The sequence below is a fragment of the Amborella trichopoda genome, chromosome 1 (assembly GCF_054954075.1).
Source record: "Amborella trichopoda isolate Santa Cruz 75 chromosome 1, AtrichopodaSantaCruz75HAP2 v2.0, whole genome shotgun sequence".
NCBI lineage: Eukaryota > Viridiplantae > Streptophyta > Magnoliopsida > Amborellales > Amborellaceae > Amborella > Amborella trichopoda.
The window spans coordinates 35,502,502-35,525,607 of NC_142336.1; the positions used below are offsets into that span (position 1 = coordinate 35,502,502).

General features: G+C 33.7%; 1 protein-coding gene and 2 long non-coding RNA genes across 7 annotated transcripts; 1 reads left to right on the plus strand and 2 right to left on the minus strand.

Moving 5' to 3' along the window:
* Positions 1–5,333: 5,333 nt before the first annotated feature.
* LOC18433286 (uncharacterized) lies at positions 5,334–9,154 on the minus strand. 4 transcript variants are annotated; one of them, XR_016046786.1, is made up of 11 exons: positions 8,692–9,128; positions 8,439–8,596; positions 8,143–8,226; positions 7,972–8,061; positions 7,820–7,862; positions 7,104–7,210; positions 6,883–6,947; positions 6,434–6,547; positions 6,221–6,309; positions 6,056–6,125; positions 5,334–5,963 (listed from the first exon to the last, which is right to left on the minus strand). XR_016046786.1 is itself a non-coding variant. In XM_020666545.2 (11 exons), the coding sequence occupies exons 1-11, from the start codon at positions 8,783–8,785 to the stop codon at positions 5,631–5,633; spliced, it is 1,248 nt and encodes a 415-aa protein (XP_020522204.2). In that variant the 5' UTR covers positions 8,786–9,154; the 3' UTR covers positions 5,334–5,630. The 4 variants fall into 4 exon arrangements, 3 of the variants coding, with proteins under 3 accessions (XP_020522204.2, XP_006843443.2, XP_088710934.1); XM_020666545.2 differs by having other exon boundaries at positions 6,251–6,309; positions 6,883–6,978; positions 8,692–9,154; XM_006843380.3 differs by having other exon boundaries at positions 6,883–6,978; positions 8,692–9,152.
* A 3,178-nt stretch (positions 9,155–12,332) lies between these two features.
* Positions 12,333–17,441, plus strand: LOC148783794 (uncharacterized). Its single transcript, XR_016053025.1, has 2 exons — positions 12,333–12,578; positions 16,158–17,441. It is a non-coding gene; the product is annotated as an uncharacterized LOC148783794 (long non-coding RNA).
* Positions 17,442–17,985: 544 nt separating this feature from the next.
* On the minus strand, positions 17,986–19,949 carry LOC105420575 (uncharacterized). Of its 2 annotated transcripts, none has more exons than XR_966646.3 (5): positions 19,628–19,949; positions 19,272–19,377; positions 19,031–19,089; positions 18,359–18,443; positions 17,986–18,246 (listed from the first exon to the last, which is right to left on the minus strand). It is a non-coding gene; the product is annotated as an uncharacterized LOC105420575 (long non-coding RNA). The 2 variants fall into 2 exon arrangements; XR_016053020.1 differs by having other exon boundaries at positions 19,272–19,461.
* Between the last annotated feature and the right edge of the window lie 3,157 nt (positions 19,950–23,106).

Below are 23,106 nucleotides of genomic sequence, written 5' to 3' on the forward strand. Positions count from 1 at the left end.
TATAACAAAGGGAGCATATATCACTGGACATTTGTATGTTGTGTATCCTATACAATCAAATATATCATATGATATTACTAGCTATTGCTTGATATACTAATTATTTACTATTGCCTAACTAAGCCTTGGCAAATACATATCAAATAATTTGCTATTAAAAAATGTTGCCAACAAATCAAGGGATCATTAGGGTTATGCCTCAAAGTTTCTAGAAAAATCATTTGAATTTTGAGCTAGTAAAATGGTCTAACGACTTTGCGTCTGATAGTTAGGAGTGATTGTGAACGTATTGTCCCAAAAGATAAATGGCCTTACTAAATGCTTTCCCACAAATCAAAGTCCTGTCAAATAATTTATTCTCAAATAACAATCTCAACCATATATTCAATATACATATCAAATAGTTTACTACATAAAATGTTGCCAACAATTTAGAACTGCGGCAAAATAATTTCATATCAAATAACTATCTCATATAAGTTTTGGATTGACCCAATAACAAGGATCTCCAAGGACATAGGTTTGAGACACAAATAGTATAAATATTAGAGTATAGGTATGTTTCTCTCTAATGTTAAAACTGTATCTTGAGGAGAAAAGGGAGCAGGACAATGGCATTCTTAGCTCAAATTATTTTCAGTTATTATTATTAAAACTGAAAAAATTATCCAATGAAAAATTAAAAAATTTTAGTAGCTTCTGAAGCAATTGGATCCTTCAAGTTGATTTATCCACTAATTCAAGTAGAAATACCTTTTTGCTAGGTGTTGTTTACTTAAACAAATGGATTTATCAACTTAAAGCATCTAATTGCTCTAAGTCATTGGTTATTTTTTATTTTTCAATATTTGATTATTCAATTTTGATAATTGTCATCATCGTCATAACATTTTCCCAATTAATTGAAGACTTTTCAATTTTGATAATACAATATGAAAATAATTTCTAGAATGACATTCGTTGAAACCCACAATTCAACTCGAGGCAACTGTCAAGATGTCTCCTTTTGTTTGATGACATCCATCATGTCTCTCGTATCCATAAGATTCTCCTTTTGCTTCCATCTTTAGAAGAAAAAGACAATAAAAATATATCATCTTCTATTCATAGCATCTTTGATATAATCAAATTATGTAATGTCAGCGTATAACCTAAGTAATATAATTCAGAATCATAACGTAAACACGATACAATCAACATTATATTATAAGTACCATATAATTAATAAAATAGGTATATGTACAAAAATATTGAATATATATCATAGTTATCAGGACTAAACCGGATCAGTCGGTCCCTCTGGTCAGATTGTCGACTAGTTATTTGGCTGGTTGGTCTAAAGCAAAAACCCTGTTTAGTAAAAAACCGATCAAAACCAATGTTTGGCTAGTCGGACCAATCAGTTTCTACCTATCGACCGACCTAATGAAGTTAATTTTTAAATAGATTTTATACTTTTAAACTATTATTTATAATTTTTCTTTTATTTTTCTAAAATCCAATCCAATTGGTTGGACTTGTGGTCGAACCAATCTCAACTAGACTAAATCTCTCATTGGTTCAATGGTCGTCTTATCTAGACGTCATCACTAGTATTAGTTTAGTTGTCAATATAATTCATACATTTTAATATATTAGTACATTTGCATATTCTATTTAATTATCAATATAAATAGTATTATTCAATCATCGATATATATTATTAGTACTAATTAGTATTACCAATTTAACTATTAATATAAGGAAATTTTTTATATGAGGATGAGATCCCAAACAATCAAATTAAGGCGCACCCCAAAAATTCACTAGAAGGGGTTGTTTCGATGCCCAACAATCTCCAAATCAATCATCTCGACATCAAGATGTATGAACATGAGAAAAAATGGATTTCAAGTCTTAAAAATAGTACCTCTTGTAATGCATTTTCTGGACTGTCAATTTTCAAGATTATCAAGTGTTTATAGATTTGTTTGATCTACACTATTTTTTAAGTTTTAAATTTTATAATGAGAAATGAAAATAAAATTTCAGACCATCACAAACATTTTTAGTACTGAAATAATATCTTTCGACGCTATTTCAAGTTGCATCTTATCTTGATTGTTTAGGGCCTCCACCTTATACAAACTAAACCCTTAATATAATCATTGGTTTCACTTGTTTGGTTGTAATTTTGTATATCCAGGGAATTTTTTATAAAGAGACCATTTATCTTGTGAACCGGGGCCACAATCATTCTTATCTCTTAAATTTCAAAATAGTTGGATGTAAGAGTGTTATTGAATAGGCACAAAGTTCCAAAAAAATATTCTCGAACTTTGTGACTCACCCCAAGTCATCTAATTTGACATCTAATGAGTGAAACTGATTATGACCTCCATATACAAAACATAAATGGACATTTTGTAGACGTGCCTCCAACATGACCTTAAATTAGAGCACAAGGCTAGACTACACTATGGTCACCCTATCTCAAAAACATTGGAACAAAACCCAAGATGGACATTGATAGCTCACATTACCCAACAAAGTCTTAAAAGGTAGGGGATACAGTGGTATCCAAATAATAGTAACCCGCCAATTGTAGAAACACAGGATTGACTGATAAAACAAGTAGTGGTACTATATGCACTGGAACTGTTGGAACCCACTAAAGGCCATAAAAAAGGCCACAAGGATCCTCATAATATATGAAAGAGGACCTCTCGGGAAAAAATCATAAGTTTGGATATCATCGTGACACATAACTGTCATCCAAAAGGGAAGATGAGTCAAAGAATGTGCTCAAAATGTCATTAAAATGGGCCAAAGTTTAACCTCAGATGCCCTAAGATACACTCCAAAACTCGAGGCATTCCAATATCAAGTGCCAAGAGCTAACATTTCAAGGTCTGAGGATGCAACCGATGCACTATTCATGCAGCCCATAGCCTGGAAGGAGGGTTACAAAACGACCCCCAAAGATGGACATTAAACATGGATTGAGGCTTGAAAAGTCTATGTTCAAAATTCATGACCACTAAATATGATTTAATATGATTTCAGAGGAACTAAGAAATTTATGCTGCCCATGTATTGTTGGCTAGCATCAGTGAGATTTCCGGAGCCATAAATCCCATTGTGAAATGAGTTAAAATTTTGGTCGACCGTTCCTCACTCAACCTCTTTTACTTGTATATTACCATCATCATCATCATCTGAGCTTTCTCTCAACTATTTGGGGTCGGCTACACAAATTTTGTTTCGCTCTATCAAGAGTTATATATTCAGTTAGACCATAACTCACCATAACTTTTCTCACTATTTCCATCCATGACATGTTAGCATTTGTATGTTCCTACATTTTGTGGCAAGACGACAAATATTCTCTTAAACTAGTTTGTTAACCCACGCTTGTCTAAAATGGCACAGGAACCTTGCCTACTTATCATTGCAACAGAGCGTCATTGTAGTGCATCTCTTATAGGGAACACCCTAGCTAACCCTTGTTCATTTCTTATTTTACCTGGGTGCTGACACAGTGTGTCACTTATGGGGAACGCCGTGACATGAGTGTACTTTAACATTGGATCAAGCTGTGGCAAATTGTTTTATACCTGTACGCAACCTAGCACAACCCTCCTCATTTTTCTAGGCTTGGGATTGGCATGACTAGCTTGGTATAGGCTTGGAGGAGTTCCTTTCCTAATATATATATAATAATAATAATAATAATAAGATACTACAAAATGCCTATAGGTGAAAGAAGATACTACAAAATGCCTATAGGTGAAAGAAGATACTACAAAACGCCTATCAGTAAAAATGAACAGTGATTTCGCCTATCCTCATTACCGTCCAAAGTTCATAGCACGATCACGATTGTCCAGTAGTGTTTTATTTTTTATTTTTTATTACAAATCAGAATGACCTGAAATTTAGAGCGTGTGTTCATAAAAAATAGCCAAATCAACGAAAAATATCAAAAAAATATTTTACATGAAAATATTGACCAAAATAACCTCAAACTTTTCAGGCGTATTTTGATCAATTTTTTTTACGAATTATTTTTTTTTATATTTTTATTAGATGTGCCTCACTAAGATGCACACACGCACCAAATTTCAAGTCATTCTAATATGTAAATAAAAAATAAAAAATAAAACACTACCGGACAATCGTGACCATGCGATGAATTTTGGACGATGATGAGGGTAGGCGAAATCACTGTTTATTTTCACCTATAGGCGTTTGGAAGACTTATATATAGGCGTTTAGGCATCAAAAAAACTTCTTCTAGTGAAATTTTTGAGGTAGGCTCAAATTTGATTGTTTAGAGCCTCGGTTCTATATAAATTTATATATATATATATAGATATGAGAGAGAGAGAAAGCTATTTTCATGGATTAATACCATAATGAACATCAAATTAGCGAATCAAACGAGTCATTTCTGGTTGTAGGCAGCATAACCTTTGGCTGATCCTTTGGTATTTGGGGTTGAAAATTTGTTGATAAACTCCTCACTTGATTTACTGAATATCAATATAACCTACTGCATGTTTATTTACAAGTTTGAAACACAAATATGGCTGAAAACAAATACTGCTCCAAGATGATCTTTTGTCAGTAGAATCTCCATAACTTCAAACTTGAGGCAAAATGACCTCAACCTAATTATGCACAAGTTTATGGAGAGAAAATAATCATGAATCCATATTTTAAAAATTTTTGGCTAAAATAACAAGGGAAAGTGGTGGTAGAAGATGAATGAAAGCCTTCTAATGGCAAACCATTGATATTTCACCCCAAAAGACATATTTAACTTGCCCTTTTGAATAAAAATGGGACAAAAGTTAATTTTTCACCCCATATATGATCTAAAATTTTAGTTTTTCACCTGTGTACTCTAGCTTATATAAATACCACAAGCCTTAGTCATTTGTCAAGACACTGTGGTACAATCATGTGCAGTGCTAGAAGAGCTATTCAATGGAGAAGGTTAAAATGCAAAGCAAATTTACTAGCAAAATCTTTCGAACAATAAAATCCGGTTTTTAAGGGTGCTTATTCATCTAATGATAATGACTAAGAAACAAACCCTTCCAATAGAAGTTATCAAAAAAAAAAAACAAACCCTTCTAATAGAAATATTGACATTGAGAATGTGGGTCATTTGGAACAAGAAACACCAGTTAAAGAATGTCTAGAAACTGGTATAACAGTCAAACAGTAGTTTATGCTGCAATGAAACTGATGAAAAAAGCATTTGATAAATTATCTTGAACTTGAATTACCTAGAACCCAATTGAAATCCATTGAAGAATCACAGAAAGTTCAATTAAATAAGCAAATAAAGGAAGCCATACTAGTTCTTATTATACCAAAGCTGTGGTAAAAAAATTCATGCTGTACACTTGGCAATACAAATATAAAAAGCTCAAACTGTACATGCATCTGATGGACAGTTGATTACAGAAACTCCAAAGACAAAGTGCTAAAGCCGAAATACAATAGGAAGAGAGAAATATAATAGGTATGAGGGAGGAAAAGGTAAAAGACTAGAACCAAATCTCTTGAAGTAAGACACAGATGATTGACCTACAAAAGTTAGGCATGCATAACAATAAGATAGTGGCAAGTTTCACAAATCATTTGTCATTTTTCTCTTGAAGCACAAAATCATGGAGCCCAGCCCAAAGATCACTCCAGTTCTCTTTGCCCTTGGAAGCTGCTTTTTGTAAGGAAGAGTCACGCTTACTATTTCCAAGGGAACAACTCTCAGTATTTGGATCAATCGAATTCAATGGCATCATCTCATTGGCTACCACCAAAGAAGTACAAGAATCAGCGTATTGGGAGGGTAACTTATCCTCAATTGGATCTGGATACTTACTCTTGCTTCTTCTGCTAAAAGGAACTTCCACTACTTTCCCAGTATTCATAAGAAGTTGTTCTAGCATTCTTCTTATCACAGGAAACTCCTACAAGTTTCACAGTTAACAGTAAATAAATTGTAAGATATTCTTGAATAAACAATACTATGTTGCGAGGGCCAGGAACTAACTAATATTACCTCTGTGATTTGTTGAAATGAGTTGTTTGTAATGGGTTCAGGGAGGTAATCGATTAGCATATTGAAACCCCTGCAAGAAAATACATATGATTTAGATAGTTCCCCATAAGAATAACCAAACTCCAAGCAATGAAACAAATTTTTTTTTCTGATATTGTAAATAACCTGGTATCAGTGCAGAGCAGAACATAACACCTGATGATATGGAAGAGAAGACGAGGTGAGTGGTCTTTGTTCACAGAGAGAACCATAACCTGAAACCCGTGGTTTAACCTTTCAAATGGCAATTCGTATCTGATTCTGGCATATAATTTAAGTGTGAAATTTACTTTGATAATGAAATACAAGGGTGTAGATTTGCAAGGATGGTAAATATACCATATGTTCCCATGTCTCCAGCAGGTTTTTGAGTAGATGATCAGCCTCAGGTTTACATATGTAGGAAATCCCAGACTTATCTTGCAGAATAGCTTCAATAATGTGCATTGCGATCTGCAGCAGTATATTCTTCATTTTGAGATAAAGAAGGAAGGGAGAATTGCAGAAATAATGGAACAGATGAAGCCAAATAAGGATATTTTACAGTAAGTGGAAACCAAGAAGATCAGTGAGGGACGTACAGGAATTAAGTTACAAAGAAAACCAAACTTGACATGGATATCAGTGGCGGTGATAGCGAGTCAATCTTTGAATAAATCAAAATGGAGGTATAGGAGAAAGCAGAATGATATGAACGTAGTGGTAATAATCTACCAAACAAAACAGCCTGGTGATATTAATTTACTAGCTGGAAATGAAAGGAGATAGTGGGAGGGAATTAAATTTACCACTTTGGAAAGTTCACCACCAATCTGGATCCCCCGTCGACAAATTTCCACAATATTGTTATCAACTGCCCACTTAATGATATCAGGTTCTCTTTCCTAAGAAGGAAACAGTAGGTTTCTTATTCAGAGCTGAAGGACGGAAAAGCTTTTCATCTTCATAGCATCCTCCCTCTCTCTCAGATTATTGAGAGAACAGCATGGAATATGAAGATAGAGATTACCTGGCATATGATTCCAATGACAGAGAGGGACATGCCACGGATGTTCTCATATGCCTCCTCAGTGCTTTCGAATAATATAAGGGGTACCAGAAAGTTTGGGATAAAAGCTGAAACATTTATACAACCGCAATGAGTAAGAAACCAAATTCATCAGGTTATTATAGCTACATTGAGTATTGCAGTTGCTGATATACACTTTTCACGACTATTAGAGCATTTGAATAAAGTCGATTAGATTATATTCAACCCTCAAATAGTGATAAAAAGTTCACATATATAAACTTGAACGGCCACTTATGTAGAAAATGTTTCCTTAACTTTCACTGGATTCAGAAAAGCAAAAAAGATCAGGTAACATAAAGACAAACAAATTAGCCTTCTGTATTATTGGATCCTAAGCGAGTAAAAATAGCTTGAAGAGGAAGATTTGATAGCTCCTCACTTGGTCAAGGAATTGTTTAATAATCTGTAAACTTTCAAAATGATAAATAAGAAATTCAAATTCCTAATAGAATCAGTATTTCTTCCTTTTAATTTGATAAGTCACAGTAATTATTATCTAAATGGAATTTCAACAGAGATCATTCACCGCATTTCATAGAGTAAGGTGTTTCTTATTCATATAATCAGCTTCACTGAGATACAGAGAAGCTAAAAAAACAGAAGTATTCATTCCAGGAAAAAGCAGTTGATGAACAAGGAAAGAAGATTCTCACCTTGCACAAATTTGAGCCTAGTTTCATTGTTTGCTGCCATACTCTGCAACCCCAGAAATTATTGACTCATTAATTCCATTTTGCCGATGAAACACTGAGGAAAATAAAAACAATAACAAAAAGAACAAGGAACAAAATTGAAATTGGATTACCTGAAAGAGGGTGAGAACATTGCCAAGGCGCCTCGTTTCTCTTACAGTGAGGCTCCCATCCACCATTTTCCAGTAAGCAGATACCAACTCCTGTTTCCGCAACACCCACCATTAGAAACTGTAAATTGAAACATAAAATCAAAGGAAAGGTAGAAATTATTGGAGAAAGACCTGCAACAAGATAGTCATGGTCGCACAAGAATTGAATAAGAAGAAGCCTGCTCGCTGATAATTTTCTGGATCATCTTCCCTCCTCTGTTACAATAAGTTGATTCAAACAAAACCCACGTCACCAAAATATAAATTATAAAAAAAGAAAAAGGAAAAGAATCTGAACTAGGAAACTGCTCAGGCATCAGAGAGCATATTCCCTCCTCTGTGGCAATAATCAGAACACTTATCACAAAATACAAGAAAAATAAGATGGGTAGAGATAGAGAGAAAGAGAGAGAGGGAGAGAGAGAAACCAGAATCAGGAAACTGCTTAGGCATCTGAGAGCGTATTCTCTGTTTTCTTCACGCTGAAGGTCCAGGATCACTTCCGGAATCTCCATTGGCCTCCGCTGCATCCACTGAAGCTTGTGCTTGCGCCAGATTTTCTTTATTTGACTGAGATCATGTAACCCTGTAAAGTAAGGCGAATAAATCAATATCATTAAGAAAATTTGTGGAAATCAGCTAAGACTTACAAAATCCGAGAGAATAAAGAAATTGGGTTACCTTGGCCGATGCCATGGTTATGAAGAAGAGCGAGGGTGTGTTCTTGCCAAAGATGATCTTGGAACTGATCAAATTCCCGGCTACCTTCTTCCATCTCTAAAATTCCTTCTTCCTCAAACCCAAATTCTTTGCAATGGAATTTAACCTCTGCAATTTCGATTTTGGAGAGATCAGGAATTTGGACTCTTAAAGAGAAATAAAGAAGGCGGAGGCCTGCAATTCTAATTCTTCCGATGTTAAGGGAAGAGAGAGAGAGAGAGAGTGTGTGTGTGTGTTTTCAAACAACACGATGTTGCAGAGAAGAAGGAGAAGAAAATCATTGAAGAAAGAATGAGTGAAATTTTGGCCTAATACCCTCAACGGTCGGATTTTTTATATTTGCGTTATGATTCGTTAGCTTTAGGGCACATTTAGATGCCACTATTGGGCCAAACCATGGTTGAGAAAAGGGAAATTTACACGCATATCCTCATATAGTTTCGTCTATTTAAGAAAGGGTGCTGTTTGTATAGAGCCGAGGCTCTAAACAATCAAATTAGAGCCCACCTTCAAACAGTGTCAAAAAATATGGTTTTAATACTGAAAATCCCTGTGATGGCTTTAAAATATGTTTTCCTCTTTAATTATAAAATTCAAAGCTTCAAAAATAGTATAGATCGAGCAAATATATGAAAACTTGAAAATCTCATGTGCATGCATTTTGATGTCAAGATGATCAATTTGAGGATATTTGGACATCAAAACAACATCTTCTAGTGAAATTTTTTAAATGGGCTTTAATTTAATTATTGCATTCATACATAATTTTTATGTGATTAAAATAATGATTTTGCCTCTAATTTTGATTTTGTAAGTCTGAAGTCTAACATTTCTAGTAAAACTACTTAGTAAAACTACTTGGACAGTGGTTATAATACTTGCAAGAGGCTAAGGCTTTATTCAAAGAAGTTTGGATTTTGAGAATCCGAAGTTCACACGTCCCAGCTGGAGGCTAAGGATTTCCTGACAAAACTTCGAATTTTGATAATCCAATTATTAAGGATAGTCTAGAAAAAATTACAAAAAAAAAGAAAAGAAAAGGGTATCAACGTGATATTCACATTTTTAAGGGGATTGAAAAAACTAAAATGGCTTATCATGTTGGATCACCTATTTGAATAAACTTTCAACCATAAAACTCCGCAACCGCATATCAAATACAAACAAGGTTTGTATAAGGTATCAATATGAAACAATCAGAAGCACACCTCAAAACTATGCCTAATGCTGGAAAGCCTTGGAATTGGCATGAAAATTATTTGCCTCATCACATCTAAATATGAAATTCAAAGCTCCCAAAATGGTGTATATTGATCAGATCCATAAATAATTAAAGTTTTGAAAAAGTTATGATAGGGTGCTCAAACTATAGAGAATTTTATCAACAAATTTTTGATACTACTTATATACTATTGTTTTGTATATGGTACATTTTTTTAGTAAGGTTATTTTTAGCCATTGGGAGGGATGTGAAATCATCCATATAGGGTGAGGCATCACTCACATGGATCACATTAGTCATTTAATGCTCTATATGAGTGATGTCACATGGTATGTGGATAATATCACACCCTTCCTATCTACTAAAAATACCCTGACTAAAAAAATGCTCCATGTACAAAATGAGAATATATAAGCATCCAAAATTTGTTGAGTACAATTGTAAAATGCTCTATAGTGTGATCACACCCTAACATAATTTTTTTTAAAAATAGATGGTCTAAATAATGCATAACAATATGCACTAATTTTATGACTCAATATAAATATATATATATGTATATATATATGGGAAAAGATCTTATCAGCCTATGGGCTGACAACTACAATGTTAGCCAACGGCCTAGATTGAATATGGGTCCAATTCAATGGTCACGACCTTATTTTGTATTTAATTTTTCATGTTTTTTTTATACAAATTGAAATTACTTGAAGTTTTGAGCGTCTATTCATAAAAAATGGTAGAATCTAATAAAAATATTAAAAAAAAAATTCAAAAACTATAAAGTAACCAAATACCCCCGAAAATTTTTAAGGGTATTTTGATCAATTTATACTTTTTAAAAAAAAAAATTAATAATTTTATTAGGTGTGCATTGATGAGTAGAATGTACGCCTAAATTTTTAAGTGATTTTGATTTGTAAAAAAAAAATAAAAATTCAAATACAGAATAAAGTTGTGACTGTTAGATCAGCCCAGATTCAATCTGCGCCATTGGCTAAAACTGTAGCAGTCAGCCCGTGGGCTGCCAACATCTATATATATATATATATATATATATATATATATATATATAAAACTGTAGCAGTCAGCCCGTGGGCTGCCAACATCTATATATATATATATATATATATATATATATATATATATATATATATATATATATATATATATATATATATATATATATATATATATGGTACATATCAAAGAATCACCATTAAATTTGGCACATATATCATGGGTGTGAGACTTGACTTTTTTAGAGATCTGTGCCAAATTTAATGGTGATCATTTGGAGTCTTGCACACATAGGTGTAGGAGGGTCTCATAGGATCATTACACATAGGTGTGGGAGGGTCTCATATATAAGAAAAAGCTGGGATTAGCCCACTAGCTCATATGAACATATGAGCCCAACAGCTCAGATTGAATCTAGGCCGATCTGAGGATCATGGATGTCCGGTAGTATTTAAATTTTAATGTTTTTTTTTTTTTACACATCCAAATCACTTAAATTTTAGGTGTGTGTTCTTATCATCAAGGCGCATCAAATAAAAATATAAAAATTTATTCCCAAAAACAATGACCAAAATACGCCCCAAAACATTTTGGGGGTATTTTGATCAATTTATTTCATGTAAAATATTTTTTTGATATTTTTCGAAGATTCACCTTTTTTTGATAAACACAGGCTTAAAATTTCAAGTGATTTGGATTTGTAGAAAAAAAAAATTCAAACACTACCAGATATTGGTGATCGTCAGATCATCACAGATTCAATCAAAGCCGTTGAACTCATATGATCATATGAGCTAGTGGGCTAATCCCATCTTTTTCCATCAAAAAAATATTTTACATGAAAAAAATTGATCAAAATACCCCTAAACAATTTCGGAGGTATTTTGGTCAATTTATTTTTTACAGATTATTAATTTTATATATTTTTATTAGGTACTGTTTGATGAGAAGAACACATGCCTAAAATGTCAAGTGATTTGGATTTGTAGAAAATAAAATAAAATTCAAACACAAAATGAGATCATGACCGTCAAATGGGCTCAGATTCAATCTGGGCCATTGGGCTCATATCTTTATGTTAGCCTTTGGGCTAATAGGAAGATTTTCCATATATATATATATATATATATATATATATATAAAAGGGAAAAGATGAGCTTCGCCCGCTCACCCACCCAATTCTTATGCGCCCAATGGTTATGATAAAAAGTTTTCAAGTTGACGGTCACGATGGCTTAGCCCGCTCTAGCCAAATTTCATTCAAAAAATGAATTTTTAAGTCGCCGCTGACACATAGGTACTGACGTGAGTAATGATCGGCTGACACAGGGATAAAAAAATGCTATTCTCTCTCTCTTCTAAGCTCAGGGCATTTTCTTTCTCTCTCCTCCGTGGTTTTCTTCGTCATCCCTGTGCCAAGCCATTCCCTACTCAAACCCATAGACTGCTCGTGCACTCTCTCTGCCTCTTACTCCCTGTCTCTCTCTTTCCCCTAATCGTTTAGAAAACCCCATTGGCCCCCCACCTCCACTGTCCAAAGGCCATTCCCCTGCTTGAACCCACAAGCCGCTCACTGGCTCTCTTTGCCGCTCGAGCACCATCTCGGGTAGGTACTCTCTCTCTCTTTCTATGTATTTGAAGTAGTATGGTGGATATGTTAGTGAATTTTGGTGCCTGAAGTAGAATGGTGGATATGTTGGTGAATTTCAATGCTTGAAGTAGTATAGTGGATATGTTGGTGAATTTTGGTGTATATAGGCTTTGGGCTGTGGGATTTTATACTACTACAGGAGCTATTCTTCCTGTTTGGTTCTGTAATTTCTTTGTTTGCATATGAGTTTTATATAGCACAAAGCTTAGTATGAAGTTTCTACAATGACATTCCTGGTCAAGCCCTTGTTTGGATCATCTGTTTTGGAAAATAAAGTTCCCTTAGGGTGTTTCATTAATCAAATGCTTTGGGTTGTGGGATTTTATGCTACTATAGGAACCATTCTTCTTGTTTGGTTCTTCTGTAATGTTTTTGTTTGCATATGAGTTTATATAGCACAAAAGTTAGTACGAAGTTTCTACAGTGACATTCCTGGTCAAGGCTTTGTTTGGATCATCTGTTTTGGAAAACAACAAAATTCATTTAGAATGTTTCGTTAATCAAATTCAATTAAACTTATTTATCAATTAAAAACCTTACACAACCAGAACTCTTCTTTTAGGACTAATGCACCAAGCATTGCTTCTGATTTTAGGTTCCTGTAAAATTAACACGTTCCACTAAGAAAATAGCCCATTACTTAAAAAACAACAGTAGAGCATCAAAGAATTAAGCAACAACACTTCATATGAATGTAAGAAAAAGGATAAATGGATCAAACGTTGCCTACATATTTGTCAATATCAGTACAATTGTTGAACTGCAAAACAAAAAATCTTCAAAACATAATCATAATATTTTTTTTGCAAAAGCCTTGCACATATTAACACAATCAGCAAAAAATTGATATGCTTCAAAGAAGTAAATATCCAAATCTATAATATCCATATGTTGATATGCTTCAAAAACCTTGGGGTTGTTTGCTTCTGCTGTATTGAGTTTGTATCACAGATCTGTGATATCCATATGTTGCAATTTTTGCATATGTTTCTATAGGTTGAGATAAAATATGAATGGTATTATTAAAATTGAAATAAATTGTATTTTTTATTTCAGTGTAAACTCATTTATAGGTATTCTCTCTCGCTATGCATTTGACCAGCTAAAATGAGTTTATATCATAAATCTGTTGTAGGTATTCTCTCTGTGTATAGGTACTCTCTCTCTATGTATTTGTTCCAAACTTTTGAGTTTCAAAATAACTCTTTTCACTTTAATGGCTGATGCAATTCATGGATGCGATAGAGTGATGAAGTTTTTAATATATTCGTTGTGACTTCTTTATAGAACGGATCTCAATGACCAATTCCCTCCAAGGATTTGTAAACGTAAACCATGATATAGTCGGATGTGTGTGTTTATATCAAAGACACACGGTAACTACAATAGACATTTTTATAAATGCTCTAATTGGAAGGTATGTATTATTCATTCATTAACATAATGTAGAAGCATTTTGGTGTTAATTTGTAAGCATATATCTAACACACATTTATCTTATCATGACAACCATTAGAATGAGACTGGATGCGGCTATCTAGAGTGATGTGATAAAATTCTAGGTGAAGATAGGAAGCCTGTGGTTAAAAGGTTCGTGTCTCAGAAGCCAGATGTGTAATAATCCTGAAATTTTTTTAAAAAATAAATAAAAATAAATAAAATAAAAAAATTAATAATAATAATAATAATAGTTTTAATAGAATAAATACAATAAAAATAAATAAATAAAATAAAATAAAGTAAAATACATAATGAAATATTTAGAACGATAATTCATGGTGGCAAAATGCACAACGGGGACCATCTTTCTCTTACGCAAAAAAAAAAAAAAACTCCTCTATTTAAATATGGACCCAGGCTTCTTGGATATTTGATTAATAATTCAAAGTTACTATTTTTCAAATAGTTTACTATTTTTCAAATAGTTTTTTTTTTGCTAGTCCATTCCTTTAAGGTAGACCTTTGGTCCATCAGCTCTTTTATCATAATTGTTTGCAAGCGTCCAAAACTTTTCTTCTTGCCAGCTTAAGTAAAGCTGACGTGCCTCCATAAGATGCTGCTTAATTGTAATATTGTGTGGTGGCAGTGCCATATATTGCAGTTAACCCTCAATTGACACACTTAAATGATGTGTAACGTTTTGCATCATGCGTGTTAAGCCATGTATGTTTTATAAAAGAAGTTGTCCTTTGGTCTAAAGAGTGTCACTGAAAAGCCTTTCGGCTTTACTTCCTCTAAGGACTTTACCCATGGTGCTTTCACCGCTCTTCGCTCTCTAGCCGAATTTTGTAGAAGTTCTCTTTCAAATATTTTAGGTACGTGACATCGTCTTTCTGAAAAATAGTCTATTTTTAATAAATAGTGATATTTTCGTTTAGGATTTTTATTTTATCAGTTTTATGTGTAAGTGACCTCATTGTCTCGAAAAATAATCTATTCTTTTTAAAAATAAAATGAAACAATTATTCCTGCTTATTAACATGAATTTTAGGTGCGATAAATTTTATGTGCACACGACCTCATTATCTTGAAAAATAATATTTTTAATAAAAATTGTGATATTTTATCTATGGTAGAAATTTTTAGAAAAATAAATTTATTTATTTTTCTTGTCTATTGTTTGAAAATTTTAGATACTATCAAATTATTAGAAATAAATGTGATATTTCTGCTTTTAGTAAAATTGTGAGATTTCTTTCTATTGTTTTTAAATATTTAGACATTGTAAATTTCATATGCGAATGACTGCCTTATTATCTGAAAATTGATATTTTTGCATTTGATTATAGCATTATTGTGAAATGTTTATTTGCAAATTAACATCCCATAAATTGTGATAATTCCATATTCTTGAATTTCTATAAGAGTTTTCCTATACATATTATATTGGCAATTATGCTAGAATGTCCTTACGAATTGCTACCTTTCTAAATTTGAGCCCAAAATATTTGATTGGTTGAAATGTTATTGAAAGTGACTGTTATTAATGGTTTTAGTGAAATTCATATTAGTGATTTCAGTGATATGTTGAGTACATGATATTTGCTGCTTTCGAATGTTTAAAGAGATTTTGAAATAATTTAAGTATGCAAGTGGACTCATCCGGTTCGTCGGTGAGGTATAAGTGGACCTATCCGGGACGCCGGTAGGGATTAAGTGGACTCATCCGGTACACCGGTGAGGTATAAGTGGACCTGCAGGGATTAAGTGGACCTATCTGGGATGCCGATAGGGATTAAGTGGACCTATCAGGACGCTGATGGGGTATATAGGTGACCTACTTGGGACGTCAGTAGGGTATTTTGTGAAATCCTTTGAATTATGCATTGACGCGTTAAAGTGTTATGTGCATTTCAATTATTCGGATTATACTTAATTATGCATTTATTGAAAGTGAAATTGTTGATGCATTTCTGTTAATAGATCTTCTTTTTGAAAATATTGATATCTTTCAACCATGATTATTTTTTTAGGATTATGATGATTACTTACTGAGTAGCCAAACTCATCAAACTATGGTAAACATTTTTTCAGGATAACAACGGATTCATTTTGAGTGCTAGTCAAGATCAACCTTGGAAGATACTGTTGTTGTGCTAGCTTTCTTTATTTACTTTGTAAGACCTCGCCACTGTAAATTTGTCCTATCAATAGATGTATATATGTTTTGTCTGTCACATCTCAAGAATAACAGTATTGTAAATTCTTGAGGTGTGACAAGATGCTTGTGTTGCGGATCGAGTAGATGAATTTCTATTTGAAAAAAAGAATCGCAAACCTGTTGCTATTGTCCCTGAGAAATCAGAAGTTCAAAAAATTACTCTCGTATGTGTAATTTTATTTATGATATTAATATTTGCCCTCCTTTTTTTTATAAAAGGAATGAGTATCTGCTTTATGGTAACTATATACTTATAATTGTATATACTTATAGTTCTATATCTTCTATGAAACAATAACGTTCAATTTAATATATTTGTACATTAATGTGATTTGGAACTCTCTCTCTCTCTCAAGTTTCAAATATTCTTGAGTGATTTGAATGTTGAAAGTTGAAGGAGCATGTGTGAATTTTTTGTGGCTTTATGGTTTGAATGGTGAACAATTTACTTGCTTATAGTACATTGTGAATGATTGGTATTCCTTTGAGGTGATTGGGCCATGTAGCTGATTGGTACTTAGCTACATGCTACATGGTGCTTGGGCCATGTAGCTGATTGGTACTTATCTAATCTAATATCTGAATAATCAATTTGAACATTTATAAGTTGACCAGATTTTGGGCATGGTCCATATTTTGATATATATATATATTTGTACGAGGAAACTGTGAAGGCCAATTATTCTTGATGGTTCTTTGAAATAATGATGATGGAGAAAGCAACAATTCAACCTTACATGTTATGCTTTACCACGGCATAAAACTTAGTTGCGTTGATATTATAACATGATGATGTAATATTGTCTTCAAGTTACTTCGTGTCTTTTCCGTTTAAATATATGATAGTTGGGTTGCAGCCAGAGAGTGCTGACTTTGCAATATTCTTGTTCCAGTTTGTCAAATGCAATGATTTGGTTTATCAGTGTCTCAAATTCTGATTTGGTTTTATCAGTGTCGCAAATTCAGTAAGTGCTTTTTGCTTTAGATGGTAATAGAACTACCTGGGTGTGCTGACTGCTGATGATTGCTAATGAAGGATGGGCGTTTCTGTATTCATCACACATTGTTCGCATAAGATGTGACTTACCAACTGAAAAATTGAAACGTGCATCATTATGTTTGATACTGCATTATATAAAATCTTATGTTCTAAAGTCTCTCTCTCTCTCGACCATCGCTTTTTTCCTCTCTCGCGAATATCATCATCAATTTCATTCTGGGTTTTTTTGGGGCCCTTGTGCCTTTAAGTTTCTAACTGCTAAATCAGGAGGTCAAATGCCTCCATGGTACTTACTCTATAATTTGAGGTCATTGGGCATATGTCATTGTCCATAAGATTCTCTTAGTCTGCAACTTTTATTCTTGAATTTTTTATCACCACACAGCAATTCATGTTGCAGCTTGCTAAAAATTTAAACAATATATTAAATTTACATGGTGTTTTTGGCTATGTGTACCTATGGCTATAGTGCTCTGAATTTGAGTGTAGGAGACCACAAATTTCTCTCTCTCTCTCTCTCTCTCTCTCTCTCTCTCTCTCTCTCTCTCTCTCTCTGCACAGGTAGTATACCATTAATTGGATTGTACACCTAACAAATTGAAAGATTCACAATCAGTGAGACCGGCTCTAGTGATAATATATAGCATTTGATAACAATTTGGCATACATTCTATGCATCTAAAAACCTTTCAAGAAATAGGTTGATAAACTATTGCCATAGTGATAATGCATTGCATTTTATAACTATAATATTACATACAATTCATCAACTACTTGCGAAATGGTTCGTTCCTTATACCCAATCACCTTACATATCACTTTCTTACAACCCAAAAAAACGTGAAAAGAGTACAATGGCATACAACCTACATCTTTTTTTTGAGTGAATGGCATAGCCCTTCATTTGAAAAAAGAGCTACATAACCCCTCTTTTGAAGTTGTTCCATATGAATTTGTCCTATCTGTTTGAGACATAAAACGCACTATGATGAGTGATAATAGTGTTCCAAATGAAATTACAAATATGAACTTACACGCATATAAAAATGTTTCAAAATGAACTTACAAACATACCTTCCAAATAATTGCTTCTTACCATCAACTCACATCTACTGCCACCTTATGGGTTCGAAGCTTACGACATGTTTTGTCCTTAACGCTGTAAGAGGAAGATAAATTCAATTGAAGCGAATACAATTATAAATCAAATACATCAACAATAATGACAATAATACAATTGCAAATGAAAAATTGCAACATATCATTTTAACTGAAATCAGAAACTCAATTTATTTCATTTTTAATAATATCAATCATGTAGTCATCATGCGACATTTCCTCCAAAGTCTTGTAAGGCCCATTGGGTGATACAAAAAATTGAGCTGGAAATACCTTCCTTTGTGGGGAGTTCACTTATCGTAAGTAGGTCCTCTTTATTGAGCTCCCAATCTAACATTTGTAAATTTCCCTTCAGCCTATCTTTATTGAAATTTACTATTTTACATTTTTATACCAAAGTAATGAAATGATCTGTTGTAAATTTTTCAAACAATAAGAACAAAACATTTTTAGCTGTCATTTGATGAGCCTATTTGAATTCAATCAAAAGGATGAGAGTCGACTGCAATTATATCAAAGTATATGAGCAAGGTATTCAATAGAATCTTGAGTATAATTTAATAAATTTTGCATACTTTTTTCATAAATAATCTCGCATGAGAGAGAGAGATCGAAGTAAATGCTTACTTGAGTAGCAGTTTTTCCTTTGGCCCGAGCTATTTCATGGAGAACTTCATAGTCCAAGACTGCAACAGGACAAGCAATAAAGGAGAGTATTGCAGTCACATGAATCTCCTTTGTGTCACAAAAGTCCCTCATCTTCCTCTGTTGCTAATGGGGGTGCATTTCCATTTGAAATACATACACCACACAAAATCGATGGAAATTTTATGAGTCAAATATGAAGAGAGAGAGAGAGAGAGAGTACCTGCACGAGAAGGTGCTCGAGCGGCAAAGAGAGCCAGCGAGCGGCCTGTGGGTTCGAGCAGTGGAATGGCCTTTGGACAGGGAAGGCGAGGCGTCGATGGATTTTTCTGAATGATTAGGGGAAAGAGAGAGACAAGGACCGAGAGGCAGAGAGAGTGAGCGAGCGGCCCTTTGGTTTGAGCAAGGAATGACTTGGCACAAGGATGAGGAAAAAAACCAGGGAGGAGAGAGAAAGAGAGAGAGAGTGAGAGAAAATGCCATAATTTGGAAGAGAAAGAGAGAGAATAACGTGTTTTTATAATAAATCGATGGAAATCTATGGAAGTTGTATGAATCAAATACAGAGAGAGAGAGTACCTATGCGAGATGGTGCTCGAGCGGCAGCGAGAGCCAGCGAGCGGCCTGTGGGTTCGAGCAGGGGAATGGCCTTTGGACAGGGAAGGCGGGGGGCCAATGGGGTTTTCTGAACGATTAGGAGAAAGAGAGACAGGAAGCGAGAGGCAGAGAGAGTGCGCGAGCAACCGGTTTGAGCAGGGAATGGCTTGGCACAGGGATGAGGAAGAAAACCACGGAGGAGAGAGAAAGAAATGAGCATAGAAAAGAGCTAAAACCCCCCAGACGGACTTGTTACCCACTTTACACCCCACCAACTTTTCCTAGCAACTCCTCCCCAAAAAATGATGTTTTCTAGCTAATACACCTATATAAATAGTTTTTTTTTTTTTTTTTTGAAAAAAATACCTTGTCCTCACATAACAAATCACTTTCGGAACCCAATAAAAAGAAACGCAAGACTGTTCAGTCCGACGTACTTCAAAACACCGGACTGCCCCTACAAAATATCGGACCTCCATATCAAAATACCAAAATGCCCCTTCAAAATGCCGAACCGTAACTTCAAAATGCCGGACAGCCCATTCCAGCAAAAATAATAATTGCCGGACCGCCACCATGAAACGCCAGACCGCCATCATGAAATGCCGGACCGCCTATTCCAGCAAAACAAAATCGCCAAAAAAAATCCTGTTCAAAATGCCGAACAGCTTTCTCCAACGAAAATAATTTGTTTGGTGAGGGAAGGATAACTTTTTGTGTAGGTCATGATGGCTTAGCGGCATTTTGAGAGGGCTGTTCGGCATTTTGAACCGGATTTTTTTGGCGATATTTGGGCCCGCTCCAGCCAGATTTGGAGATTTGTGCATCAAAACAACCTCTTCTAGTAAAATTTTTTAGGTAGGCTCTAATTTGATTGTTTAGAGCCTCGGTCGGCTCTATATAAACTTTTCCATATATATATATATATATATACCTTAAGGTCGAGATAATTTTGAAGGTTTTCCAACATCAGAACAATATTTATTGATATGTTTTTGAGATGTGCCTTAATTCAATCTTGTAAGGTTAATACTCTTCAACGACCCATCTAAGGTACACAACTTTATGTGAACACTCTATCACCTTGCTTGTACTCTTTTTATATTCTTTTTCTGTTTTGTACGTCTCATGTTCCTGTTTTTCAGTTGTTCTTTCTTCTTTTTTTAACCTCCTCTCTTCACTCTCTTTATGATGCAATTACACACATATTCCATTTCTAGGTTTTTGTCATTCATTCTCCTCTCTCCCTCCTATAGGTTCCTCTCACTTTGTATTTCTTCTTTTTTATGCATTGCTTTTGTGTAGTTTGAGCTCCCCTTTTCTTGATTGGTTGTTTAGGGTTTGTAAGATATTTACTTGCTTTTTATATTATCTATTTTGTCTGTTCCTAATCTTCTCTAGTGGACGGATTTTCTTTCCTCCCGACCTTCAAAATATCCATTTCAAAAAGAGTATAGCTTGTATGTGGGAGCTTGTTCTTTTAGGGCATGTTTGGTTCATTAGAAATGTTACTTTTGGTTCTTTCTGAAGATGGAATTCACTTTCATTTGGGGAATCATGTATCCTCATTTTAAACCAAATTTCAAGAAATATCACTTTCCCAAATAAGTGGAATTGACATTATTGGAAGTCAAAAGTTAAATGCATAGACCCTAATGTTATTTTTGTTATTATTATTATAAGGGTGCGGTTTGTATAGAGCCAACGCTCTAAACAATCAAAGTAAAGCCCACCTTCAAATAGTGTTGAGAAATGCGGATTCAAAATTGAAAATCTTTGTGATAGCTTTAAAATATATTGTCATCTTTAATTATAAAATTTAAAGCTTAAAAAATAGTGTAGATCGAGCAAATATATGAAAACTTGAAAATCTTCAAAATTGACAGTTCAAAAATATGTTACAAAATGCACTATTTTCAAAACTTGAAATCTATTTTTTTCTCATGTCCACGCATCTTGATATCGAGATGATCAATTTGAGGATATTTGGGCATCAAAACAACCTATTATAGTGAAATTTTTGAGATGCGCTCTCATTTGATTGTTTAGAGCTTAGGCCATATATAAACTTTTTCTTTATTATAATTAAGATGTTAATGTTTGAATGCACATGTTTTGTGAGATGTAATGCTGAAATGAAAGAATCTCACCTTTATCAATATGGATATTATATTTGAACTTGTTAAAAAAATCTTCGAAATTTGCTTCAAATTTTGTTGTTGTTAGATATCAGAGACAATCTCATCAATTTTGAAATGTCATCATTTATTCCACACTTGGACAAACACCGGAAACAGAGATACAACTCTCAAATTCTGAGAAGCTAAAAAGAATGACCTTAATGATTCTTAAGTACAATAATCACAACACTGAGAATGGTTATTTTTTAAATAATAATAATAATATGCAAATTTTTTGAATTTCATGAAGATACATCTTTCAGGTAATCCTAATAGAGAAGATGCTTCTTCCTGGTCTCTGCCGATGCTATCCAAACAACATAACCAGTCTTTTAGGAAATGCTACTTCCAAAAGATACCAATTCCATTATACACATTTCCCCAGAAATCCTATTTTCAGGGAAAGGGGTCTTAGGTGTTGGTTTTCCTTTATTTTGGGTGTTGAATTTGCTTAATGTGGTGCTTTTGCCCTAGTTTTGATCTTAGAGATTTTTTTTGATGAGCTAAAGAGATGGTTTAGTTGTTTTTTCTTCTTTTCCTTGTTCTTCTTCTTTTTAATGGCCTTCTTTAAGATTTTCATGAGTTATCTTGCGTTCTTTTTTCATTTTGAACTAATTGATTTTGGATATGCAGAACACTAATTCAAGTTTGACATTGGCAAATATATTGGTTTTATATATTGATTGAATTTGACAAGTTAACGCTAGGTAAATAGTAATGAATATCATCATTATCATCCGAGCCTGATCCCAACTATTTGGAGTTAGCCGCAATAATCTCGTTTTGCCATTCCACTCTATCGAGGGCAATACCTCAATTAAAGTATAAATCACTTCATCTTTTCTCAGTGCTTCTATCCATGTTTTAAAATGAAATTGATAATTCATTGTATATATTATAATAAAAGATTTTTATTTGACTTCCACAAAATATTGTTCTATTTATTTTTATTTTTTTGACAACATTACTTACTTTGTTGATAATCATAGGAGAGATTACAAACAAATCAGGAAGGCAAAGAGTTTGTCACCAATAAATAGTCTAAAGAAACCCCCATGCTTCGCCAAACTATACAGCACACCATTGGCCTCCCTGTAAACATATCTAAAAGACACTTCTAGATTATTACACACTGCATTATCTGCATCCAAATGGATCTAAGTCTCCAACGTGGTCTACTTCTAACACCAATTAATGACAATCAAAGAATTTCCCTTCACAATACAAGAAACTCTTCTGTCTATCGACTACAATTTTCAATCCTTGTAAAATAGCAAGCAA

Bases quoted from the DNA above. Each gene is read 5' to 3' on its own strand.
- LOC18433286 (XM_006843380.3), bottom strand. From the start codon at position 8,785: ATGGAAGAAGGTAGCCGGGAATTTGATCAGTTCCAAGATCATCTTTGG. The intron at 8,227-8,438 runs GTTTCTCTCTCT...TTATTGTAACAG, and splicing joins TAAGCAGTTTCCTGATTCTG to AGGAGGGAAGATGATCCAGA. The intron at 6,979-7,103 runs GTAATCTCTATC...TTTCCTTCTTAG, and splicing joins TCATTGGAATCATATGCCAG to GAAAGAGAACCTGATATCAT.